The following is a 21,718-nucleotide window of genomic DNA, read 5'->3' as shown; positions in this document are numbered from 1 at the left end:
CTTCAAATTGTACCGACCAAAATGTAAAAAACAAAACGTGCGCTGAAAAACACAAATTCAACTAATTAATTGCTAATTTAATAGATTTGTTCAACCTGAAAAATTGCTGTCTATTCCCAATTCTAAAATTGTATTACTTCTCCCGCCAGTAAAAGTGATTTTTCTCCACTTTTATTTCACGGTTTGTGGCTGAGAAAAGCTAATTGAAACACACTTTAATAAATCTTCTGCTTGTTCCCACCCTAACTTAGGTGTGGCTGCTTTTCTTCACATAAAACTACCTTGAGAAAGATAAATTAGGGCAGAATTTTCAACGCTGATTTGAGTGTCGCGCTATTAATTGTTTTTTTTACATTTTGAGCGAGGGTAATACTTATATAAAAAAAAGTTTTAACATTTTAATATAGCGCCTTTCATGTTGTTTACTTTAGCATTGCAATGTTTTCCTGTTAATAAAAAACATAACTTTTCCAGAGTCCGTGTGCCGTAATTAGCTTTCATATAAAGCCCAATAAAAACAGCAAATATTTACAACACTGTAATAAAAATCTGCATCACAAAAATCCGAAACTCTTCCATCAATGTTCCAGGGGCAACCACAACAGAGTTTAATTTGATTCCCGTCTAATGAAAAGAAACAAATTGTTCCTTTTTTCTTTTGAAATTAAAACACTAATGAAAAACTGTGAAGCCTTCCTGCGGCTGATTAACTTTCTTGAATTAATCAGAGCAATTTTGTACATAACAAGTGTGGCTTTTATTATATTTTGTATAAAGGTAAGTGTGAAGTGAACTGCTAGGGGTAATAAATAATTGGCCCACTATACATTTTCACGGGTTTCTGTGGTAGGGCAGTATGGCTTTCGAGAGAGGGACGGTATTGATTTTTGTGTGGAATGGTCGGATGTACCCTCTGATTATAACCTTTTGAGGTGAGACGACAAACCATCGAAGATTACGGTTTCTGGAGTAATTTGTCATCTTTAATTAGTTACATACAGCAGGTGCTATTGGTCGGAATGATTAATTTTGGCTTAATTAATTGCAACGAGGAGATAACAAGTACTAATGCCCGATATTGATTAGACAATTCAGTTTTGCATGCTTGGAAAATCTATAGAAATTAATGTTATCAAAAGAAGATATTTCTATTATAGTTTAATTGTTGCTACATTTCTTATGTTAAAGTACAATTTTGTAATTACGAACAACGTCGACATTTAAGGATACGATTAATGTAAAACTAATTAAAGTAAACGCCAATTCGTTTAAGCTCATTTATCCTGGCATTATCCTCGCACATTAGTCCCTTTCTTAACAGTTCTAATTTCTTATTAGAATCAGAAGAGCTCTTCTAATTTTGGATCCTATGCATGTATTTATTTACACAAACTTGAGTGTCATACGGGTAGTCTAATTAGTATTAAACAGGAAATTCACTTAGAACTATTTCTTTGTTTCTAATTGCCCTCCAAAACTTTAAACAGAGGAATACAAGTTTTCTTTAAACCGGCGCGGCGCATCCACCATTTTTTCTTTTCTATAAGCAAAAATAGATAAAAGTCTCTAATTATTACAACAAAAGAATACTTAAAACAACGTATGTTTTTAACACTGCATAGACATGATTAATGAATACTCTTATAATTTATACATCGCATTGTTTAATTCACTTTAAGTCGAAACTTAATTTTACTGGACTAGTTATTGATTTCTATGATGATCCCAAAAATAGAATAAATTTGTGGGTGATTAAATCAACATTATTTCGAAAATCGCTGCACGAATTTACATTTCAATTAATAGTCCAAGAGAAGGGTGTAAAACAGACCTTGCCCTACAAAAAGTAAATGCTTTTATGTACAAGTGGAATCTAAAATGGAATAAAATGGAATTTAATCAATAAACTAAAAAACTAAAAATATGGAAAAACAGATGTATTCCTTTTTCAAACAGAAACTTAAATTTAAAATCTATTCAATATAATTTTTCAATTAAAATAATAAAATATAAACGAATTCTTTTCTAAAAATCAAAATAAAAAATAATTCAAAACAAAAGAAGTAGAAATCTATAAAATTTGACAGAACAAATTTATAGATACAACTGGATAGGACAGTATATTTTGTATATCTTTAATATGTTTATGAATTTTGATGCAAATTTTCTCATCTTAAGAGATGAGAATTCCAACAAAAAATCGATTGTGTACTTACCAAAGCGTTTTTTATTGCTTGCAGCGTTTTTTTTTTGTTTTTATTTTGTCATATTAAAAGTAAGAGTCGCAAAAAGAATGTATCGAAAATTTTCAATTACATTACAAATCACTTAAAGAATACATCAGAGATTAAATTCTAAACATTCTGTACAACAAGGTCTATTTTTAATGAAAAATTGTAGATCTCTACACATAATACTATCTTACCTTTGAACTATATATTACGACGTATAAACAAACCGAGTTATTTCCTAGGAATAGAAGGTCGAAAAAACTATGCAGACAACTTCTTAGACTGGCGCATAAATGTTAAATGCAGGATTTGTACTAGAGCTCTGCAAATGTCGTGTTATTTATGTATTAACGAAATATTGTACTGTTCTGTAGACAAGCTTCGCAACTGTAGTACCACCACACAAAATTTAAACTCTATACTTGCAAGTTTAAGTTAAATCTGTTTGATGGGATTCTGTTTTAATGTTTTGTTATGTGTTCTGTGAGTTTGGTTTTATTACTCAAATCCAATAAAACGAATGCTAAATCCAACTGGAAGTTTACACAATTACCTTTGTTGGTGCATTTCAGCTTATTGCATTGCTTTGTGAAGGTAAATATGCAGCTAATGAAAACTTGTAAACATATGATGTTTTCAAGCAGTCTAACATAAAAATTTACATATATTTTAGGAAATTTGCACCTACTAGTTAAACTACGTATTTTTAAAAAATCCTGTGCATCTATTGTTCTTTTTTAAGTTTTAATAGATTAAATACATCTTCACAAAAATAAGTCATCACATAACATATTTTCTATATTTTCTTCCAAGCTTAACAACGGTAACAATGCAAGCTTTAACAAAATAAATAGATATAATACTTTATACTCTATTGCAAGGACTATACCAAGAGTTTCAACTCCTAATACTACCTAATAGCACTTGCAACGAGTTAACTGGTTTAAAACTCTCGATATAAACCCAATACAAAATGATTATTGCATCACTGCCATCGTTACAAAACTAGAATTATTTATTCATCTTCAGGTGTATCGTGAATTTTGTAGCCAAAGTTCTGTAAATTTCTGAAATACTCTTCTTCGGCTAAAAGCTGCATGTACCACGTTTTATTATCAAAATTATCTCCAGAACCACCATATTCCGCAGGAAGAATATCGTTGGAGATAAAACCGTGAAGAGCGCTAATATCACTACCGTGTAAAAATATCTGTAAAAATCAAGCTTAGACAATATTTTTGGCACTCCATAATTTGATTACTCTTTTTCTTATTTTTTCTTTGACAAAAGGCTTGAGCACAGCCATCACAGCATCGAAGTAGAAAGGTTCATTGACAATGTGGAAGCCCTTGAACCTGAGCGGGAAGGTTTCTTGTACCAATTCGACCATTTTCTTTGCGTAGTAAGGAGTGAAAAACTTTGCGTGTTGAAAACTTAATCCTGCCATGTCTAGAACTAATACAATTCCGGCAATCTGGGTTTCGGGTTCACGAACGATTTGTTCAAGAGCTAAGACGTTTGCTCGGAAAATGTCGTCGATGGTAACAGCGTTTGAATCGAAATAATCTACAAAATTATAATTAACTGTATTAACTGACGAAGAGCTCGTCTTACCCATCCTGATTATGTAAACTCTTCGTCCAAGTTGGTCCCTATCTGGCAGCATGTTCTGTGCTTGCAGGTTAAACACTTTACCAAATTCCGAAGGTAATGGACACGAAAATAACTGAGGACATTTTAATTTCATGAGGTAGTACCTCTGCATCTAAAGAATTCTTTATGAAGAGGTGGTAAAATACGATATTGGCTTACCATGTGGAACGCTTTCTTGCTATCAAATTTCCTTGCACGCAGGAACCGTACAAGGAAGGCATCGTCCTCAGGAATATTAAGATTTGTGTCATCTACAAAAAAGCAATCAACCCTTTTCATTTTGTCATCATTAGTTCTTTCATTTACTTTTTACCATCTGACGTAACGCAAAAACCTCTTGCTTCAAATTCTCTGGAGTCTCATTTAATTCTTCTTCAGCTCGTTTTTGCCATTCTTGATCTAAAGAAAATGATCCACTGGGATTTCCAGAAGCCAATGATTGCCTTAAAGGTGAAACCGTAACGGAATTTTCGATAGGCATTGTCCGATTTTATATTGAGGGTTGAAAAAAATTCCTACGGATAAACGCATTACTCGTTTAAACAATAGAAAAAATCAATCAATAAATAACGTATAGGTGACGAGAATAAATGAGATAAATTGATAACAAGAAAATGATGTGATATTTTTTCGCTTACCGGTTAGATATTACAACATAATGCAATAAAATTTCGTTTATCTTGAGCTCAATTTACCCTCACAGTTGCTTGATAAACATGGAATAGTGTTATTGACTTATCTGAAACCCTTCACAGGATGCGTTGCTGAAATGCGCACAAAACTGTGTTTAGGGTTGATAAGGGGTTAATTTCGCTTGCTACACATTAAAAATAAATTGAGAGGAATATTTATTAGTGTGCTATTATTACTTTTATAGTTGACATAAAACTTAATTTTGCAGAAGATTGATTAGCTTTTTAAAACGTTGAATAACACCAAGATTTTTTATTTCTAAATTTTGTATTTAAAATTTTCTATATTATATGTACGTAACACCTACTTGTACTTAACTCGACATGAATATGTCCTGACGAGTTAAATAAATATTATAGATATTATGATTCTTAAAAAAAAATAATTTTGCTAAAAATGTTTCCATTTTAGTATGAAGCTTAAGTTAACACATATGCAAGTTCTAGATGACATCAGATATTGTCTCAATTTCAGAATTATTGACAAAGCTGTTAAGAAATTACAGGCTATCAAAATCACTAAAATGCTATGAATTTTATACCCGCGTTTTATGCACAGAATTGCGGGCAATTAAGTGACTTGTTTTTCACTTTGCTCAGTTGCCACATATTTATATAACAATATATTAACATATGTATTTAAAAAGCCAATAATTTGGGCTTTCATCTTATTATAAAAAAAAAATCAAATTCTGTGATGGTAAATTTTTAAAAAAATATTTAAATAATTTACTTTTTTTAGTTGTTTGAAAATTTTAAGTGAAATATTCTTTTACATCTACACGAGTCTTCATAAAGTTATTTATGAAATAATGTTTCTTAGAGCTTCTAGAATACGATGTAATCAAATTTAGATGCACCTACTTACACCTCTTTCTTAAAATGGAAAAAAACTGCTTCGAAAGGTTGGGTAACCGTATACTTGTAGTTTACAACAAAACAATGTACTTTTGTAGTAGCATTTACTGTATTAATATACATATGTATCACATTTTGCTTTGACCTTACCTATTTCTATCTAATCTAATACATACTTTAGAAGAAAAAATGTTTTACATAATTAAATGCAGCTAAATATAAAGCATAAACTCTTTATATTTCAACCGTTTCGGACCCTAAGATCTTCGTACACCCAGAACTGTACGAATCGCCCGCTGTATAGAATCTACATGCTTGTTCTACCATTTTGTCAGCGGAAAATCTGTATTGCCAGTTGCCTATATTAAAACTTTATCTTGGGTTTGCTCACACCTTAAAATATCTCATAGGTTAAAACTTATCTATTTATGATATAATAATATATCAACCAGTCTTTATCCCCAACTTTAATGTCAAATAAGCCCCATTTTGACCAGTTTTTCCACATTGAAAAATTCGAAATTCGAAAAAAACCCTCAGGAATGCAGTGACGAGTTATTTTTAGATATCAATGTGCGCATGTGTGAATTACAATCCTCTTTATTGTGATTTGTGCGAAAAATTACTTAACCACAAAGTAGTGTAAAACCCTGAAATTCTACACTTCATTAGGAGAAACGGGATCTAATTCAATCTGCTCGTTTTACAATTTCTTCGTTCCATTATTAGCCATCACAACTCCTGAACTAAGAATCTCAAAAGTAAGACACGTCACAGAGGTTAGAAATAACAATATTAAAATTATCAATAGATATTTTGGGTATTCTTATTAAGTTAATAAAATAGTTTCGTTTGCAGATAAACTGTTTCAAATAGCAAACAAGTAATTCAATAGTGTTCATCACTGCGTTTTATGGAAGATAAGAATCATGTTTTCTCACGTAAGTGAAATGTTTACAAACAAAAATTACTGATCGTATTACTTTACTCTCTTATTCGGTTCCTCTCAATTTATTTCCAGGGTTTTTGTATAGTCTACACAGTCTAAACCATTTTTATCGTGCTTTCAGAAATCGGAATGGACTAAAAAGCTCCATGAAGGCGTCCAACGTGAAGACATGGACCTCATAGAAAAATCACTTCGAAACGGCGCTGATGTCAACGACATAGACTCTTACGGCAATACCGCACTAGCAAACGCTGCTCAAAAGGGCAATCTCACAATAGTAGAAATTTTGCTCAAAAATGAAGCCGATATTAATAAAGTCGGGCTAAACGGAAAGACCCCCTTATCTCGGGCGGCATATTGGGGCCATTTGGAAGTAGTGGAATATCTCATTTTTAAAGGAGCTGATATTAACTATATTAATCCTGATGGTAACACTGCGGTAGCGCTGTCAGTACAACACAACCAAGCTGAAGTCATGAAATACTTAGCAAGTCAGGGGGCTAACATGTGTAAAGTGAGCAAACAGGGGCGCTCGCCCCTATCATGGGCTGTTTTGAACGAAGACAACGACATTATAGAATGGCTTTTGGATAACGGCTGCAAACTGACTGTGCAGACTGTATTGTTGGACGCCATTGCGACGAAAAATTTGTTTATAATTAAATTACTCAGAGATCGGGGGGCTCGCATGAATGTGGAGTACAAGAACGGGTTAACACCACTAATCAAAGCTATCGAAGTCGGAGAATTGGAAGTTATCAAAGACCTAGTCGAACACGGAGCTGATGTTAACATACCCGATAAGGATGGAATCCTGCCATTGACGAAAGCTCTTAGTAAAAAGAATTTAGAAATTGTTGTGTACTTACTAAAAAACGGTGCAGATGTCCAATACACACAGTCACAAAATAAGAATTTTCTACTCGAATGTTTAGAAGAAAAGAACTTTGCAATGTTCAAGGTCCTAGTGGAAAATGGGGCGAGTTTGGCAACCACAGGAGCATGTGGGTGCACACCTTTAACTAAAACCGTGCAAATGGAGAATTTCCACATGGTTAAATACGTCGTGGAACATGGTGCTAACGTTAATCAAATCGACGCCAATCACAACAGTCCGTTGTCTATCGCCGCAACGAATTACGATCTTCAAACTTTCGATTATTTGATTAATTCCGGGGCTGATATTCATCTAGCTATTGATAAAGCCGAAGAGATCGCTAACGAAAATGAAGACTTTTATGTGTATTTGAAGGGTATAAAGGAAACGAAAGTGAATTATCAGCTTAGTGGTAGTATTCCTACAAATTCTAAAGAAGTATTTTATTTGTGCTTGTTTTCAGGTTCTGGAAACGACGCTGCGCCCCCTGAGACTGGCCAAGAAGAACAAATTTAGCTCATTTTATACTGTATTCTTGTAAATTTATATTAAAAAACATCTTATACAATGTACGAAACCATTTATTTATCACTTAAGTTACAAAAAATCATTCCGTCCATCGGAAGCAACACCTCGAATTTCTACAAACATAATACAACCTCATTTCATCTTCGGCTTTTCTAGTGTCCGCTTGAAAAAAAACAGCTTCATGGTAACCACACTGAGGGCAAGGATGCAAATCGGTTCGTGGTAACGCCGGATCCGTGATAACTTCAGGAACAATCTGTGACAACTCGTTGATTTCTTGCATCAATTTGTTCACATAAATGCACTTGTTGTGTGCTAGTTGTCTATGACTGCAGTTGCGGCAAGCGTAGAAAAGCGTCTTCGTTTCCCTCTCTTCTTTGGGGTACAACATGTTGTTGCATTCGGGACAAAATAATATTCCAACAAATGCGGGTCCGTCACTGCGGAGGTAATTGGAAGGCGGAAGTGTGGACATGTTTCTCACAAGGGTCAACACGTAAATGACATCTTTTAGTCAGAGTTTTACAAAGGGTGGTATTTATGAGAGTCCTGGTAATAGAGGGGTAAGTACAGTCAAAGGTGGGACAGGTGGCAGGTAAAATTTCTAAGAATGAGGTGTTGTGGAATTAAGGTACTTAAGAGGATTTTCTTCGAAAGATAACGGTCAAATTGAAAACAAATTTCGGTGGCTGTAGCAAACTTGTAAATTGAAAGTTAATGATCTTTTGAATCCTGGATATGTTCATAGCAACAAAAGTACGAGAAAAACGGTGGCAATTTCGAAGATATTGACACCGAAAATCCCAGAAATAATATCAACCGAAATAGCGTATAGTGTGCTGAAAATGTTTTACGGGGGCCCAATTAATTAGAAAAACCATTGTTTCAAAAATTTTATTCAATAAAAAAATAACAATAACAATTAAGCAAAATACTTAAAATTACTAGTTTTAGTTGTTTGCCTTTCTTTGAATATTTTTCTACTATTATTATTTTTTTTCTTAATTTTTAATCAATCAGATTTTCAGTTCTTCCCCAGTGCTTTTAACACACTTTTTATAATTGGAAATTTGTGAAAATTTTTTAGCTTTCAGCACACATGAATAAACATTACAACTTGTGTAAAATACAATAGTTTCCGTGCTTGTTAAATAACATATTTTTCCCAGTTATTTTGCATTGAAATGAATTTCAATAATCATAGAAATTAGTGCAAAAAACAATTATTACCAGTAACAATGTCAATTATTTAAATTACATGCTAGAATAATTTGAAAAGTCGAACAGCTATTTCTGGATTTCAGTCGGAAATACGTGTTTACTATTTACATTGACTAATGAAGCAATTTTACACGACCACCTGCTTCTACATTGCATAAAAGAACACCGTGCATAAAATGAGCAAATTATCAAGAATCCAACACCATTTTCGGTCTACTTTTAAGAAACTGAGTATCCTTGGGCTGTAAGTTCTTTAAGAATAGTGTTATCTTGGCGGAACCAGTCTAACCAATCTTTGTAACTGTAATGTGGCTGTACACCTCCATAAATTTCAGGTAAACATTTAGGATCTACGTGTTTATGAAAACTTTCCATGTCCATACCGTGGAAATATAGTCGTTCTTTCATTTTTTCATGCAGAAGTGGCTTAAACACATTGAAGAAAGTTTCAAACACCCAGGAGTTATTAATAACGTGCATCGCTTCGAGTCGCATAGGTTGTGAAGTCTTGAAAAAAACTTTTAAGAGAAAAAAGACACTTTTTATACATACCACAGCCAGTTGAAATAGCTTGTGTGCCACTGATGGTGTCATATACAAAGCGTGTTGCATCGTAAATCCTTCACAATCAATGATACAAATTCCTCCTTTCATTTGCGCCTTTGGTTCTAAAATCGCCAGCTCTAGGATGAGCAGAGATGCGCTGAAAACATCATCCATGGAGAAGAAATCTGGTTCCCATTTACCTTTAAGAAAACGCAGTATGTGTATTTATATAATTTCTCTTCGGTTGAACTAACTTCGACGGTTTATTAGCAAGCTACATGTTTGTTCAGTGACACGAAAACTGTGTTGTTTTAATTAAAGGTAAACATACCAAGCTTGTATAAGAGGATTCTTTTTCCTGTTTGGTCTCGGTATGGTGGAACGCTTATGAAGTCTTTTACTCCGACTTTTTCCAAGATTTCAAAACCGACGTTGTCGATCCAGTGAGGATTCTCTTCACGGTAGTCGCAGTAATTGACCATCTAAAATTCATTGATTTCAAAAAAGAGAAAATGAAAACTTTAACATTATTTATAAAAACGAGTTGTAATATTTACTTCATTTGAAGAAAAACTGATTTTTCCGGATCTTTAGAATTTTCACTCTTTGGCGACAACTTAAATTTTTAATCGGCCATAACTCAGTGATTTGTTAACATACGGGGAAAATTAGTACCGTTTTGGATTGCGCTTGAAATTCCGCGTTAAATAAATACCATCAAATAAGGTAGATATTGACCGAAATTTTCTAAGGGTGTTTCATCTGGTCAAATGTCAGTTTACAAAACAAAAAATTAAAAATTGAGATAAAAGAAAAAACATAAAATTTACTTTCCGAAATTTCAATTGCTTTTAATTTAATTATTTGTCGGCACGCAGAAAAAATTAATACAGTTTTGGATTCAACGTGAAATTCTGCGTTAAATGAGTACCAATAACTTAAGTTTATTGCACAAAATAAGCTAGATATTGATATTGATATGAATGAAATTTATACAAATACAAATGAATAAGATTACAATTTATTGAAAAAACTGATGAATAGAAAGAAGGGAACATTTAAGAACACATGTTTGCTTGTTAGCCTATAATACAGGACTTGGGTACGAGCTTTTGAAAGCTTCGATGGTTTTCTACTCAACAGTTAAAGTTAAAATGACATTCTCTCTTTTATCCGCATTTTCTAGCTGATTGAATTTCCTGTTTCTATTCTCCCGAAGCAAATTTATTGCGGTATGTTAAGTGTTGTTTTTACGGTAAAGCAAACCACATTCAGCAGATCATTATACTTTTAATAGCAAATGCAATGAATGCCATACTTACAAGTCTATGTGCAGCGTCCAGATTAAATTTTCTACTCCTTAAAAATCGTAATAAAAATGCATCATCGGCTCTATGCGGCGTGCACTCGCCTCTAGCTGAAAGTAAAATTGAAAGTCAAAATATAGGAGCTAGGAAGTTACCTATTTTCAAAGCGTGACAAAATATGATCATGAAACTGAAAAATCAACATCATGCAGAAAACATTAAGAAAAATCTAACCGTTCACAACTGGGTTATGGTTGAGTAACTTTATGGATTGAAGTAAAATTGTTATGTATATCTTCTTAAAGAATATTACGATGCGGTTACGCTATTAAATTATTTCAATGTTGCAGCTTTCATTTAATGAGTAATCAAATTCAGGTACTAGAGTATGATGAATGTTTTACTACGTTGAAATGAGGTAATCTACGTAATGATAGTAATTTCTTGTAAACTTTGTTTCTTGCACTTTATGTGCAATAATGAATTACTTTCCGGAACACTATTGCTATTGCTAAGATGATAAGAAAGTTTTTGTTCGACATTTACTGTACACATGTTATAATTACCCTATTCACTTACGGGTAGATTCTGGCTTTGTATAAGTAAATTTTAAACTACTTTCCGTGATAAATCAATATTGTCCTACATGCAGATTTATAATCATAATAAGATAGTGATAGGCCAGATTATTTCCACCTGAGGTATGTTCAGCAACATTACTTATACAAGTTGACGGAAAAAGTTTCTGCAGCCATTGCATTTTTATGAAAGTAAGTTGAATTTCAAGCGAGCTTGTTTCGTTCGATATATCAACATAAAATGGGTTAGCTGTATAATACAGAGATTTTTTTTATGAAAAGTGCATGGGACTTTATCTCAAGATTAATTGGAAGTGACTCCTTTTACTTGTGATGGATTGATTGCATTTAAGTTTACAGTTGAATTCTTTCTTCAGTGAGACTCTTGCAGATACCTACTTTTACTGAATTAAGCAGAGTTTTTTAGATTATCTGTCAAACAGAAGAAGAGTGGTTTTATTAGACCGTTGAAAAAGTTAAAGACGCTTATTTTATCTTGAAAAATTTTAGGACTTTTTTCTATTTCGAAAAAGAAAATTAAAATTAAAATTTGTTTTTTTTTTGTTTGACAAAAACATCAATTTTCCATTATTGAGTAAATTTTGAAAGTTATGAAGCTTCTAAAGCAATATTTTATAAACAACAACTCTTCTTTTTCACATTATTCTTAACCACTGTACATATGTATTTCTATTTTGTACCTCGTCTTTCATATGCAAGGTTGTTTAGCTACTTTTTATACCTTTATATTTTTGCTTTTTCTTATCTACACATATAAAATTTCTCTTATTGCATGTCGTCAAGGAAAGAATGAACATTTTCGAAACTGAAAGTTTGTCATACGAATAATGCATATAAATTCAACAACCAACCGTTACATGCTTTCAGGTTCTGCAGCACATTTGGCCTCTTTTTAGAGTCTTAAATTCAAAGTTTGTGAATTTATTTCTCAGATATACACAATGATCGAAAATATCAATTAAATTTTTAGGTATCTAATAGATACCTGTATTAGATAGTGGACGGTTGCAAAAAAAAATCAAACGCCTTATTAATTACAGTAAATATAGCCACAATGATAGAGATTTATAGTTAATTGCGAATTGAAATCATTTTATCGGCGGTTTAATGATTGTATTGACTTTTTTTTTGCTTTAGCAAGTGAAGTTAATTAATATTTTGCAGAATTTTATGAGGAATTCAACTAAGAAATGTGTTTTTTTAGGTAAAAAAATAAAAAAAATTACCAACATTCAATGACGAATTTTATTCACACAAAAATAATTTTAAAAAATCCTAAAAATGTTTTGCAATTGATTTTATACTGTTTCTATTTTTGAATATTTTTTGAACCAATTTTTACAGCCAAAATTCAATCTCCACGTCTTTGCGTCTGAACGGGTCTCTAATTCCGGTTTCTGGGAAATTAATTATCAATTTAAATATTAATTTCACTTAATTAAACTGGCGGTTTCATTGTTATTTTCGCGCTATAATCAGATCCATTAACTAAAGTACCATTGCATTGATTGTTAATTAAAGTTATGAAATTAAGACCTTATTAGTTCCCACGCTGAGATTAAATTAACGGAAAAGCGAAAGAGATAACTCTTCAAATAAGTTCAATAGGTAGGAAATAAACAAACCACTAATTATGTCTACTACATAAAGGAAGTACAACAAATTTTCTTATTTCATCGAGTAAATTATCAACACGTGCAGGCACGCAGATTTTTGCTTTCTGCGACATTTCTAATTATGATTAATAACACAACATATATTTTTTATTTTATCTAACTTTTTATATTTGTCTGACAACTCTACACCCACCTTTCATCAGTTTATGTCTCTTTGCAAGCCGACGCAAAAACTTTATTTGACGTTACAAAACAAACTAAAATATCTGCCAATTATTCCGCCTATAAAGCAAGTGTTAATTTATTGTTTAATGATTGACAGTGAATACCATTCACACGTCTTATATGCGATGTAAAATTGAATATGCCGCAGAAAAGAAAGTTATTCACTACCAAAAATAGCGATAGTTCGAACGGTACTTGTTCTTCATAGTCATGGTGCTGAAACTACATTGTTAAAGACGTGATGAGATAAAGGTAAAAGTAAACACTTGGGCGAAGAGAAATCACTTTTACACTGCTATTATGAGGATTTATTATTTAATGATTTATTGTAACTTGTAAAATGTGTGATGTAAGAAGAGCTGTGGATATAAAAGCGTACATCTTGCAATGGCAACAAGGATAAATATGATGGAATAAACCGAGCTATCTGATCAGAGTTCAAAGATCCCATAATATTCAGTGTTGTTATTTTACTTAGACACATCTTTATTTTTGTTTGCGGCACGAATGAAAAGACATGTTCAAATTTTGTATGGAGATTGGATAAGTTGTGAACCTTCTTCCGAAAAATAGTTAATTTTTTGACTCAAATAGAGTAAAACATGTTATTTGAAAGTCTTAAACGGAACTTGTCTGAGACTTAATTAGTATCAATTATGTTACTTTATCATAAATAATTTATCGTTTACTTTCTTGACAATTACTGATACTGTCAGATTTTTCTTATAAAGGCATTTAATTCCGAAAGAGTTGTCCAGGACACAATAATAATACAATACCAGTAATTTGAATTTAAGGTCGGGCAAGGTTAGTAGTGCGTTATTGCTGAAGGTTAGTTTTAACGTAATTTATTTTGGCAATTACGACTAATAAACAAACCATTTATCTTCAAAATTAGTTCTTTTTTTAACATTAGAAAACTCAATTTTGCATCTTACATAAATAAATCGTGATAACCGTTTAATTTTCATTTTCTTCGAGTTTTGTAATTTCGCTATTGTAGCATGAAGTCATAAAAAGTATCGTTGTACAGTGAAACTTCTACAATGTCACGCATTATTTAATTGTTTAATTCATTACACATTGTCACTTCAATTAGAAAACTTTAATTCATTTTTAAATGGCGATCATGTCTTATTTTTACTACAAGACCACCAGAGATTATTCAGCAAAACGGCAACAGCAACACGTGTCTTGATTTATACAAGAAAGTGTGTGTATAATCAATGAAGCAGCATCGACCTAATTTACAAATCGAAGATAAATTAATGGAAGTTGACACGAAGTAATTACATTGATAGACGTTATAATTCAAACTTACAGTATATCAAGTCTCTGAATTCTTCAATGGTTTGGCAGGTTGTATCTGGATCTTCTTTGATGTTGGTTTTGGCCCATTTTAAGAGCTCTTCAGAGGGTTCGCTGAGATCTAACTGCGATTTTATTTCGGTGTCGGGCATTCTATAATTACAAAATTAAACTCGCTGCACGAAATGGCGGGCAGATCCACAATATTTGGTACTAATAAGCGGCACAGGAATGGAAAATTTTAAAATTGCAGGATGCATCCACAAATGAAAAAACAAGTGTAAATGCGCAGTCTAGGTTTTTGACCCGGGACAAACAGTATTTTTTTAATTGTATCTGAGTGAATTTCGTCACTTTTTTTATCAAAATCTCGGACTTTTAAGTTTTGTATTTATTTTATAAACTAACCTGAACAAATTTGTTTATAATTTTTCACGATTTTTCGTTTAGCGTTCACTGTCACTGTTGTTGGTAATTAAACGGTACCGAGCATCGTGCGCACTGCTAAGTACTGAACTGTGAGTGAAATGCTAATACTTAGACTTTATTTCTTCCTGCAAAACGAAACTGAAAACAATGTTTATGGTGGAACCAATGTGTCGTTTATGTCCACTTTTTCGTCACAGATAATTAACGAGCTAGTAAGTCATAAAATAATAGTGCATTGTAATTTAAATGTAATGATTTAATAACGATAACTGACTTTAATGATTACGCTTTTCAGCATTGTCTGTGCGCAATAAACTGGGCGCTAATTTTATCAAATTGTTATGAAAATTAGTCTTAGAAAAAATCAAGGATAGATGTTACTCTAATTCTGATCTGTTCCCCAACTATCGACACTATGTATTCTAATGATAGAGCCAAATCTGGAAATTAGGTTGCTTGTATCAAGCCTTAATTGACAGGTTTGCAGATTAACATTTTAGATTTAGTATAGGTAGGCTTGGCTGCATCAATAATAAAAAAGAAAACAATGGCGTTTTAAATGACTTGAAAAAAATCAAAATTCTCCCAAAATTAAAATTAGCTACACTTTCACTAAATTATTATGAATTTTCTTATAATCGATAAAATTTGTTAAAATCGTGTAATTTTTAGACTAACGACATATTTTCATACGGCTCATTAGTAATTTTAAGAAATAAAATATGTTATTATATTTTGTATACGGTTCGTTAACCAGAATTTTTATATTTTTTTTGTTTAAAAGCGTTTATTGTGGTTCTAAACAAAATCAGACCTTTTTATTAGAAATTGGTCTCTTTAATTGAACTGAAAACTTTATCATAAAAATGTATGTTAATAGCATACATTAACAACATAATGTAAGAACGTATTCCTAATAACACTTACTTACTTTAATTGCTTGCATATTTTCTTAGTCATTTTTGCTCTTTCTACTTAAAAGTGTTGACAGTTTTTGTTGAGGGCGTGAGTAATGACAACCACCTTGGTTCTATCAATACTATCGTTTATTCACAAAAGCCTATCTAATATAATATTAAATTGAATTAAATATCACAGTGATGCTAAAAATGTTAACTAAAATCTATTGTTCGTAAACATTACAACTGATGTAACTAGTTTTCGGTCGCTGGTACGCAACCGTATTCTGCTGTCGATGCATCCACAACTAATTGTCACATCAGGATTGCTCCACCGTGGACTGTGAGCCGCTCTACTTTCGACATTTCCAGGTGAACAATCCCTGATTAATCGATGATTAATCAGTTTTTTATGCGCATAATTTTCAATATCCACTAGGGACATCTGATATCTGAATTTAAATTAAGCCCACATTTTTATAAGTTTGTTTACTCATATTTTTGCATACTTTCTTTTCCTTTAAGTCAAAATCAGAAATTTCAGAATGAGTTACTTTAATTTCTCTACTTTTTACATTCTTCGTTCTAAGATTGTCAAAAATTAGTACGTATTTTCAGGTTTTTAGATTGTCAAGTTTTCCTGAACTTTAGACAATAAGTTTTTCATTTATTCTCTGAAAATGTAATGAATTTAAGATTTTTTACATTTTAATCAGAGCTTGACATACTCCATTTTGCCATTTTAAATCTGAGTTAAAAAAATCAGAAATGCCGTCTGTGTGTTAATGGTGATAATAAATATTGATCATGAAACATCCTGTTTCAATATTGGCTAAAACTTTTCTCGGCTTTTTTTTTTAAATTTTTTAATTTGATGGGGCGCCGATACTGTAAAACAGCAGTTTGCAGAAATACAGTTATAAATGTATTTGTGATAAGAATCGTAATACAAATCAATGGTTTATTTACACAATAACTTCCTTAATAAATTCGAAACGGTTCACGTCTGTAATAGCTCTCAAAACAAACAATGAAACCTGACATTTCTTACTTTATTACTTTCTAACAAAAGTTATTATTATCGCAAGTGAGTTATAATTGTATTGTACTTTGTATCACACATTGTGACTAATGAAGAACATCAAAACCTTTGAATTTGCTCATGAAGAGAAATGAGGTAATGAATAACCCCAATAATTAATACTTATCTATGTTAACTCACTTTTAATTACTACTTATGGAAGAGAATCATTGAAGACTATCGCATGGGCCACTTTGAAGTAATAAAGCATGTACTGGAGAAGCATGTATGCTAAATTGACGTATTATTTATTATGTACACAGTTCAAATTTTAAAAAATTGCAAATTTTTTCAAACTAGTTGCAGAAAATATTTTACTTCCTGCAAAATAACTAGTGTTTTAATCTTATGATAAAACCTGTAACTGGGCAACCCCGACATCTTTAAACGCAATAATTACGCTTACTTACTTAAATTATGTGTTTTTGCATTTTAATGTTTACAACTAGGTGGCCCTCGGAAATCTGAGTATCTCGCTTTTTTCGTGGACCTAGTTTTCCGAGGTCTTCTTTGTATTATAGTATAATAAATATGCAATTCCAAATTGATATCCAACTTCGCGGAAAAGCGAGATCTACGACAAAAGCGAAATTCACAGATTCCCGAGGCCACCTGGTTCATTTTTAAATTTTGAAATTTTTGAATTTTAAAATTTTCGTATTTTGAATTTATTACATTTTGAATATAGTTTTTTATTCTATATTTTTACATTTTAAAACTTTTAAACTTTTGTGTTTTTGAATTTTAAGATTTTGGATTGTTAAATTTTTAATTCTTTAATTTTGTATTTTTTTTTTATTTTATTACATTTTTTATTTTAAATTTTTTCAATTTTAATTTTTTACAATTTAGAACTTTTGAATTTTTGAGTTTATGAAATTAATTTTAATTGATTAGATACATTTTTCATTTTTAATTTTGTCAATTTAAAGTTTTTACATTTTTTAAACTTTTCAATTTTTGAAATTTTGTTTTAATTTTATTTTAATTTTTGGATTCCTAAATTTATTTATTTTTGAATTTTAAAATTTTTGTATTTTGAATTGAAAAATTGAAAATGGAAAAGCTTTTGTTTATGACCAAAAAACTGAAAATTGAGAAAAAAAAAAGACTAGAATTGAAGATAGTAGAAGAGATGGAAAATAAAAAAATATATAAAGAATGTCATAGAATTGGAAAATAAATAAGCAAAATGGGTAAAATAGAATGAAGAAAAACAGTGTGGTAAAAGAAAAGATAAAAATTTAAATGGAAAAAATGGTAAAAAAAGAATACATGGAATATTGAGATAAGAACGAAAATTCTACAGAAATGGAACAAAAATTGTAAAATGGCATCATGAAAAACGTCATTTCCATTAAAATGGAAATAGGACAGAAATCCAATTAGCAGAAATAAATGTTCTGGTAAAAAAATGCCATCGAAAATGCAGAAATGAAGTTCAAGTCGAAGATTTAGTAGAGTGTTACGCAAACATACTGAAAACGTTGTTAATCGTTTTTTTTTCGATTATCGTTTACATGATAGCCACCTTGATAAACAAACATTTGTAGACACCTCCTGTATTAAAAATAAGACGTACATACAGGGTGTCCCAGAACTCGCGCAGGACCCGTTAACAGCGGATGCAAATGTTAAATTTGAAACGAACTGTACAAGAAAAAGTGTAAAATAATGTTTAGTATTCAAATAAAAACGGTTTTACTTCAACCAATCAAATCTCTTTCTCGAAAGGTATTTTCAAAAAATTAGTGCGTTTCCTTAGAAACATTTATGCGAATTGTTGAAAAAAAATATCCATAAATTGTTTGATCAACTTTGGTGTGTTCTGTCACAATGACATTTCACATAAGAGCAACTAAACTTAACTAAACCAAAAGAAAGGAATCGAAATTAAATTAAACTAACTAAATGATGTGTTCGAAGTGTTCACCACCAACTTCAATACAAAGCCTTGTCTTCCTAATAAATTGTTCCTGGCATTTGCCAACATTTGTTGTGTTACTTCAGCCATCGCCTGTTGACTCCTGTGTCGCAAAATATCAACATTATTATTAAAAAAAAAACTAGTACAAATACTTTCACTTCAATTCAGGGTACTTAATCAATCTCCACGGACCGATTTTAATAAGTAAAAGAAGCAAATTTCATGTTGTGTGTATAAAAAATGGCACCCCTTTTCTTCGGTTGCGGCCTCCAAGCCAAACATTTCTTTGGGTAAAAAGTCTACAGATTTATGACTTCTCTCGACGTAATAGTTGTTGGTTCGGTTCGGAAATTAAAACGATTTTGAAAATTCTCGGCCGCGAAAACCAAATGGCCGAACAGGGCAAAAACCCGCCACATTGTTAGATGGGAAACTCGACGCTGTCTGGAGCGTGGAGAAAGATACGTTTGAAAGTTTGAAAGTATACGCTTAAACTGGGAACTCTCAACTTTAGACCGAGAGTTCCCCTTCGCGTTTTACTACAGAGTTAAAGTTATGGTCGTTTAATTAATGTACCTAGTTGTATTGCGGAAAAATCCGTTCTATTTTAAAATTGTTAATTATTCTAAAAGATTTTGGTCTTGTCGTTACGAAATTTACTTATATAGATTGTTTTAGACGTAACGATAAATTTACATGAAAGGCGATGTGATGTTTGCTTGTAAAAAAATAGTGTAATAGTTCGTTATGAACTGTTATCATTAGTGTTTGTAATTTACATCACATTACAACTATTAATAGAAATAACAATACTTTATTACTTAAGACGATAAAATGACTAGAAAAAATAGGTACACTTAAAAGGAAAAAATTTAAGGTACCTAATGAATATGTTATAGATTAATAAAATGGTAAAAAATCGCCATTAATTAGCTTTTAAGAAAAGACTTTTGCAGTTATTTTTGAAAAAGTACAAAAGTTGCATTTCTCCAACTCGGTCTTTTAAAACACAATTATGGTGAATTATGAGGACAACTATAATTAAAGTCCTGAGAATATGCAACCAACTTTACACAACAAGAATAATAAATAATACCCATATATTGCAAAATCACTTATTTTTTTTTAGATTTTATTCATTTGTATTAGATTCTTGGCTACGGTAGATTTGTTTATATTGTTTGTAATTTTAGATTATTTTATTAGTTCTTCTGACTAATTTATTTACATCTAGCTATGGATTCAGTTTTATGGCTTTTAAAACTGGGTTTTCTATATTCTTGATTTTGACTTTATTTAACCATTTGAATTTACATATTTTTTATCTTGCATCAAGTTGCTTTATGTTTTTCAAACTCTTTTTTACTTATTTTTTTTATTCTTTAACTTTTGGATGCTTTAAATTTATCATTTTGTTAGATTGCCGCTTGCTTTAATCAGACTATTACTTCTTATTTTGATACTTTGATTTTTATACTCAAATACACTTGCGTGCAAATGTATCGGGCCACTTAAAAAATTTAATTTCAAATGAAAATAATTCAAAAACGACTTATTAGAATTTAGAAAAAATGGAACCATTTAAAAGATTATACTTTCTTATTTAAGAATTTCTTATTCATACCGTCTTGCACTCATTATTTAAAAAGTTTTCTGGATTTTTAGTAAAACTTAAACAAAAAGCGAACATGCAGCATTTAAGTACAATTGATTAAGCAAATAATTTTTTATTTTTAATAACGGGTGCTGCCACCATTAGCCCTAATAACCTCTTTCATACGGTTAGGTATCGGTCTGATCAATGATATAACTTTTTCTTGAGGGAGATTGTTCGACTCTTCTTCGATCGCAACTTTTAAACCATTTTTAACCATGACTGTGCCGCAGGATTTCTGGGTCAAAACCCATTTTTTAAATGATTCCACATGTGTTAAATCGGATTCATACTGGGACTCCATGCCGGCCACTCCAGAATCAGAATTTCATCTCTAACAAGGTATTGTCTAACGATTGCTCCTGTGTGTGATGTTGATTTCTTGTGCATATCCAGGAAACTGTTTCCGACAAATAAGCATAAACCATTACAGGTTCTTGCGAAATATCCACTATGTATCTCTGGACTGTTAAACCCCTTTTGCGTTTACCAATTCGAGAACCAGTCACAAAAACAGGATCTGTTTTTCCTTCACTTAAAAACCGCTCTAGATCATGCATGAAGCGCCACCATAACTGATCCGTTCGTTTATGCAGCTTTGTGCAAATCGCTCCCCAGGTCTTCTGTACACTTTTACTCTTATGTTATTTCCGTGTAAGCACAGTTTGATTTCATCTAACAACATAACTTTACTTCATTGCTCAAAAGTCCAGTCTAAATAATCTTTAGCAAATTGCAATCGAGATTTTCGGTGAGCTGCAGCTAATGTTGGACCAGCTGCAACTTTGTAAGATGTCAAATTCTTTTCCTTCAAACTTCGCCCCACAGTACATTCACTAGCATTTACTCTTCGAACTTCATGTAGCCGTTGTTTTGTCTGCACAGCATTTAATCTCCAATTCTTTAATGACGTTGTGCCAAAAAATCGATGTTTTCTTTGAGATGTTGCAAGAAGTTTTCCAGTTTTTGGCCTACTTGTAAAGGCACTAGTTCTTAAGTACCTCTGCTGTAGATTTTGAATTGTTGCACGGCTTAAATTTAAGCAACGAGACACATCTCGCTGATGAGTCCCGTTTCAAGTAAAGCAACTGCTTAGGCTGATTTTACAGCCGAAGTAT

At 31.7% G+C, this 21,718-nt stretch overlaps 3 protein-coding genes and 1 pseudogene across 6 annotated transcripts; 1 reads left to right on the top strand and 3 right to left on the bottom strand.

The window, feature by feature from the left end:
* Positions 1 to 2,958: 2,958 nt before the first annotated feature.
* Positions 2,959 to 4,645, bottom strand: LOC148174897 (alpha-tocopherol transfer protein-like). The gene is made up of 6 exons (XM_088036217.1): positions 4,523 to 4,645; positions 4,191 to 4,399; positions 4,044 to 4,135; positions 3,846 to 3,996; positions 3,493 to 3,797; positions 2,959 to 3,441 (listed from the first exon to the last, which is right to left on the bottom strand). Exons 2-6 carry the CDS (start codon positions 4,363 to 4,365, stop codon positions 3,247 to 3,249), a joined length of 918 nt encoding a protein of 305 aa, XP_087892343.1. The 5' UTR covers positions 4,366 to 4,399; positions 4,523 to 4,645; the 3' UTR covers positions 2,959 to 3,246.
* A 1,325-nt stretch (positions 4,646 to 5,970) lies between these two features.
* LOC148174896 (uncharacterized) lies at positions 5,971 to 7,837 on the top strand. 4 transcript variants are annotated; one of them, XM_088036054.1, is made up of 4 exons: positions 5,971 to 6,195; positions 6,293 to 6,375; positions 6,505 to 7,672; positions 7,724 to 7,837. In XM_088036054.1, exons 2-4 carry the CDS (start codon positions 6,364 to 6,366, stop codon positions 7,774 to 7,776), a joined length of 1,233 nt encoding a protein of 410 aa, XP_087892180.1. In that variant the 5' UTR covers positions 5,971 to 6,195; positions 6,293 to 6,363; the 3' UTR covers positions 7,777 to 7,837. The 4 variants fall into 4 exon arrangements, with proteins under 4 accessions (XP_087892180.1, XP_087892179.1, XP_087892181.1 ...); XM_088036053.1 differs by having other exon boundaries at positions 6,281 to 6,375; XM_088036055.1 differs by having other exon boundaries at positions 5,971 to 6,213.
* Positions 7,838 to 7,839: 2 nt separating this feature from the next.
* LOC148174895 (DNA-directed RNA polymerase II subunit RPB9 pseudogene) lies at positions 7,840 to 8,568 on the bottom strand (annotated as a pseudogene).
* A 100-nt stretch (positions 8,569 to 8,668) lies between these two features.
* On the bottom strand, positions 8,669 to 15,366 carry LOC148174894 (clavesin-2-like). The gene is made up of 6 exons (XM_088036058.1): positions 15,019 to 15,366; positions 14,624 to 14,763; positions 10,878 to 10,972; positions 9,887 to 10,037; positions 9,562 to 9,755; positions 8,669 to 9,516 (listed from the first exon to the last, which is right to left on the bottom strand). Exons 2-6 carry the CDS (start codon positions 14,760 to 14,762, stop codon positions 9,229 to 9,231), a joined length of 867 nt encoding a protein of 288 aa, XP_087892184.1. The 5' UTR covers position 14,763; positions 15,019 to 15,366; the 3' UTR covers positions 8,669 to 9,228.
* Between the last annotated feature and the right edge of the window lie 6,352 nt (positions 15,367 to 21,718).

This window comes from Gnatocerus cornutus, chromosome 5 (genome assembly GCF_029298725.1).
Source record: "Gnatocerus cornutus isolate USDA-ARS CGAHR chromosome 5, icGnaCorn1.1, whole genome shotgun sequence".
Classification (NCBI taxonomy): Eukaryota; Metazoa; Arthropoda; class Insecta; order Coleoptera; family Tenebrionidae; genus Gnatocerus; species Gnatocerus cornutus.
Note: the sequence above shows the minus strand (reverse complement) of the source record. Positions and strands in the feature narration are given on the sequence as shown.

Coding starts and splice junctions, on each gene's coding strand:
- LOC148174897 (XM_088036217.1), bottom strand. CDS start 4,365: ATGCCTATCGAAAATTCCGTTACGGTTTCACCTTTAAGGCAATCATTG. Junction 4,136..4,190: donor GTTACGTCAGATGGTAAAAA/GTAAATGAAAGA, acceptor GCTTTTTTGTAG/ATGACACAAATCTTAATATT. Junction 3,798..3,845: donor AGTTTACATAATCAGGATGG/GTAAGACGAGCT, acceptor ATAATTTTGTAG/ATTATTTCGATTCAAACGCT.
- LOC148174896 (XM_088036054.1), top strand. Junction 7,673..7,723: donor AGTGAATTATCAGCTTAGTG/GTAGTATTCCTA, acceptor GCTTGTTTTCAG/GTTCTGGAAACGACGCTGCG.
- LOC148174894 (XM_088036058.1), bottom strand. CDS start 14,762: ATGCCCGACACCGAAATAAAATCGCAGTTAGATCTCAGCGAACCCTCT. Junction 10,973..14,623: donor ATTCAGAGACTTGATATACT/GTAAGTTTGAAT, acceptor TTTTACTTTCAG/CTAGAGGCGAGTGCACGCCG. Junction 9,517..9,561: donor AGCTATTTCAACTGGCTGTG/GTATGTATAAAA, acceptor GTTTTTTTCAAG/ACTTCACAACCTATGCGACT.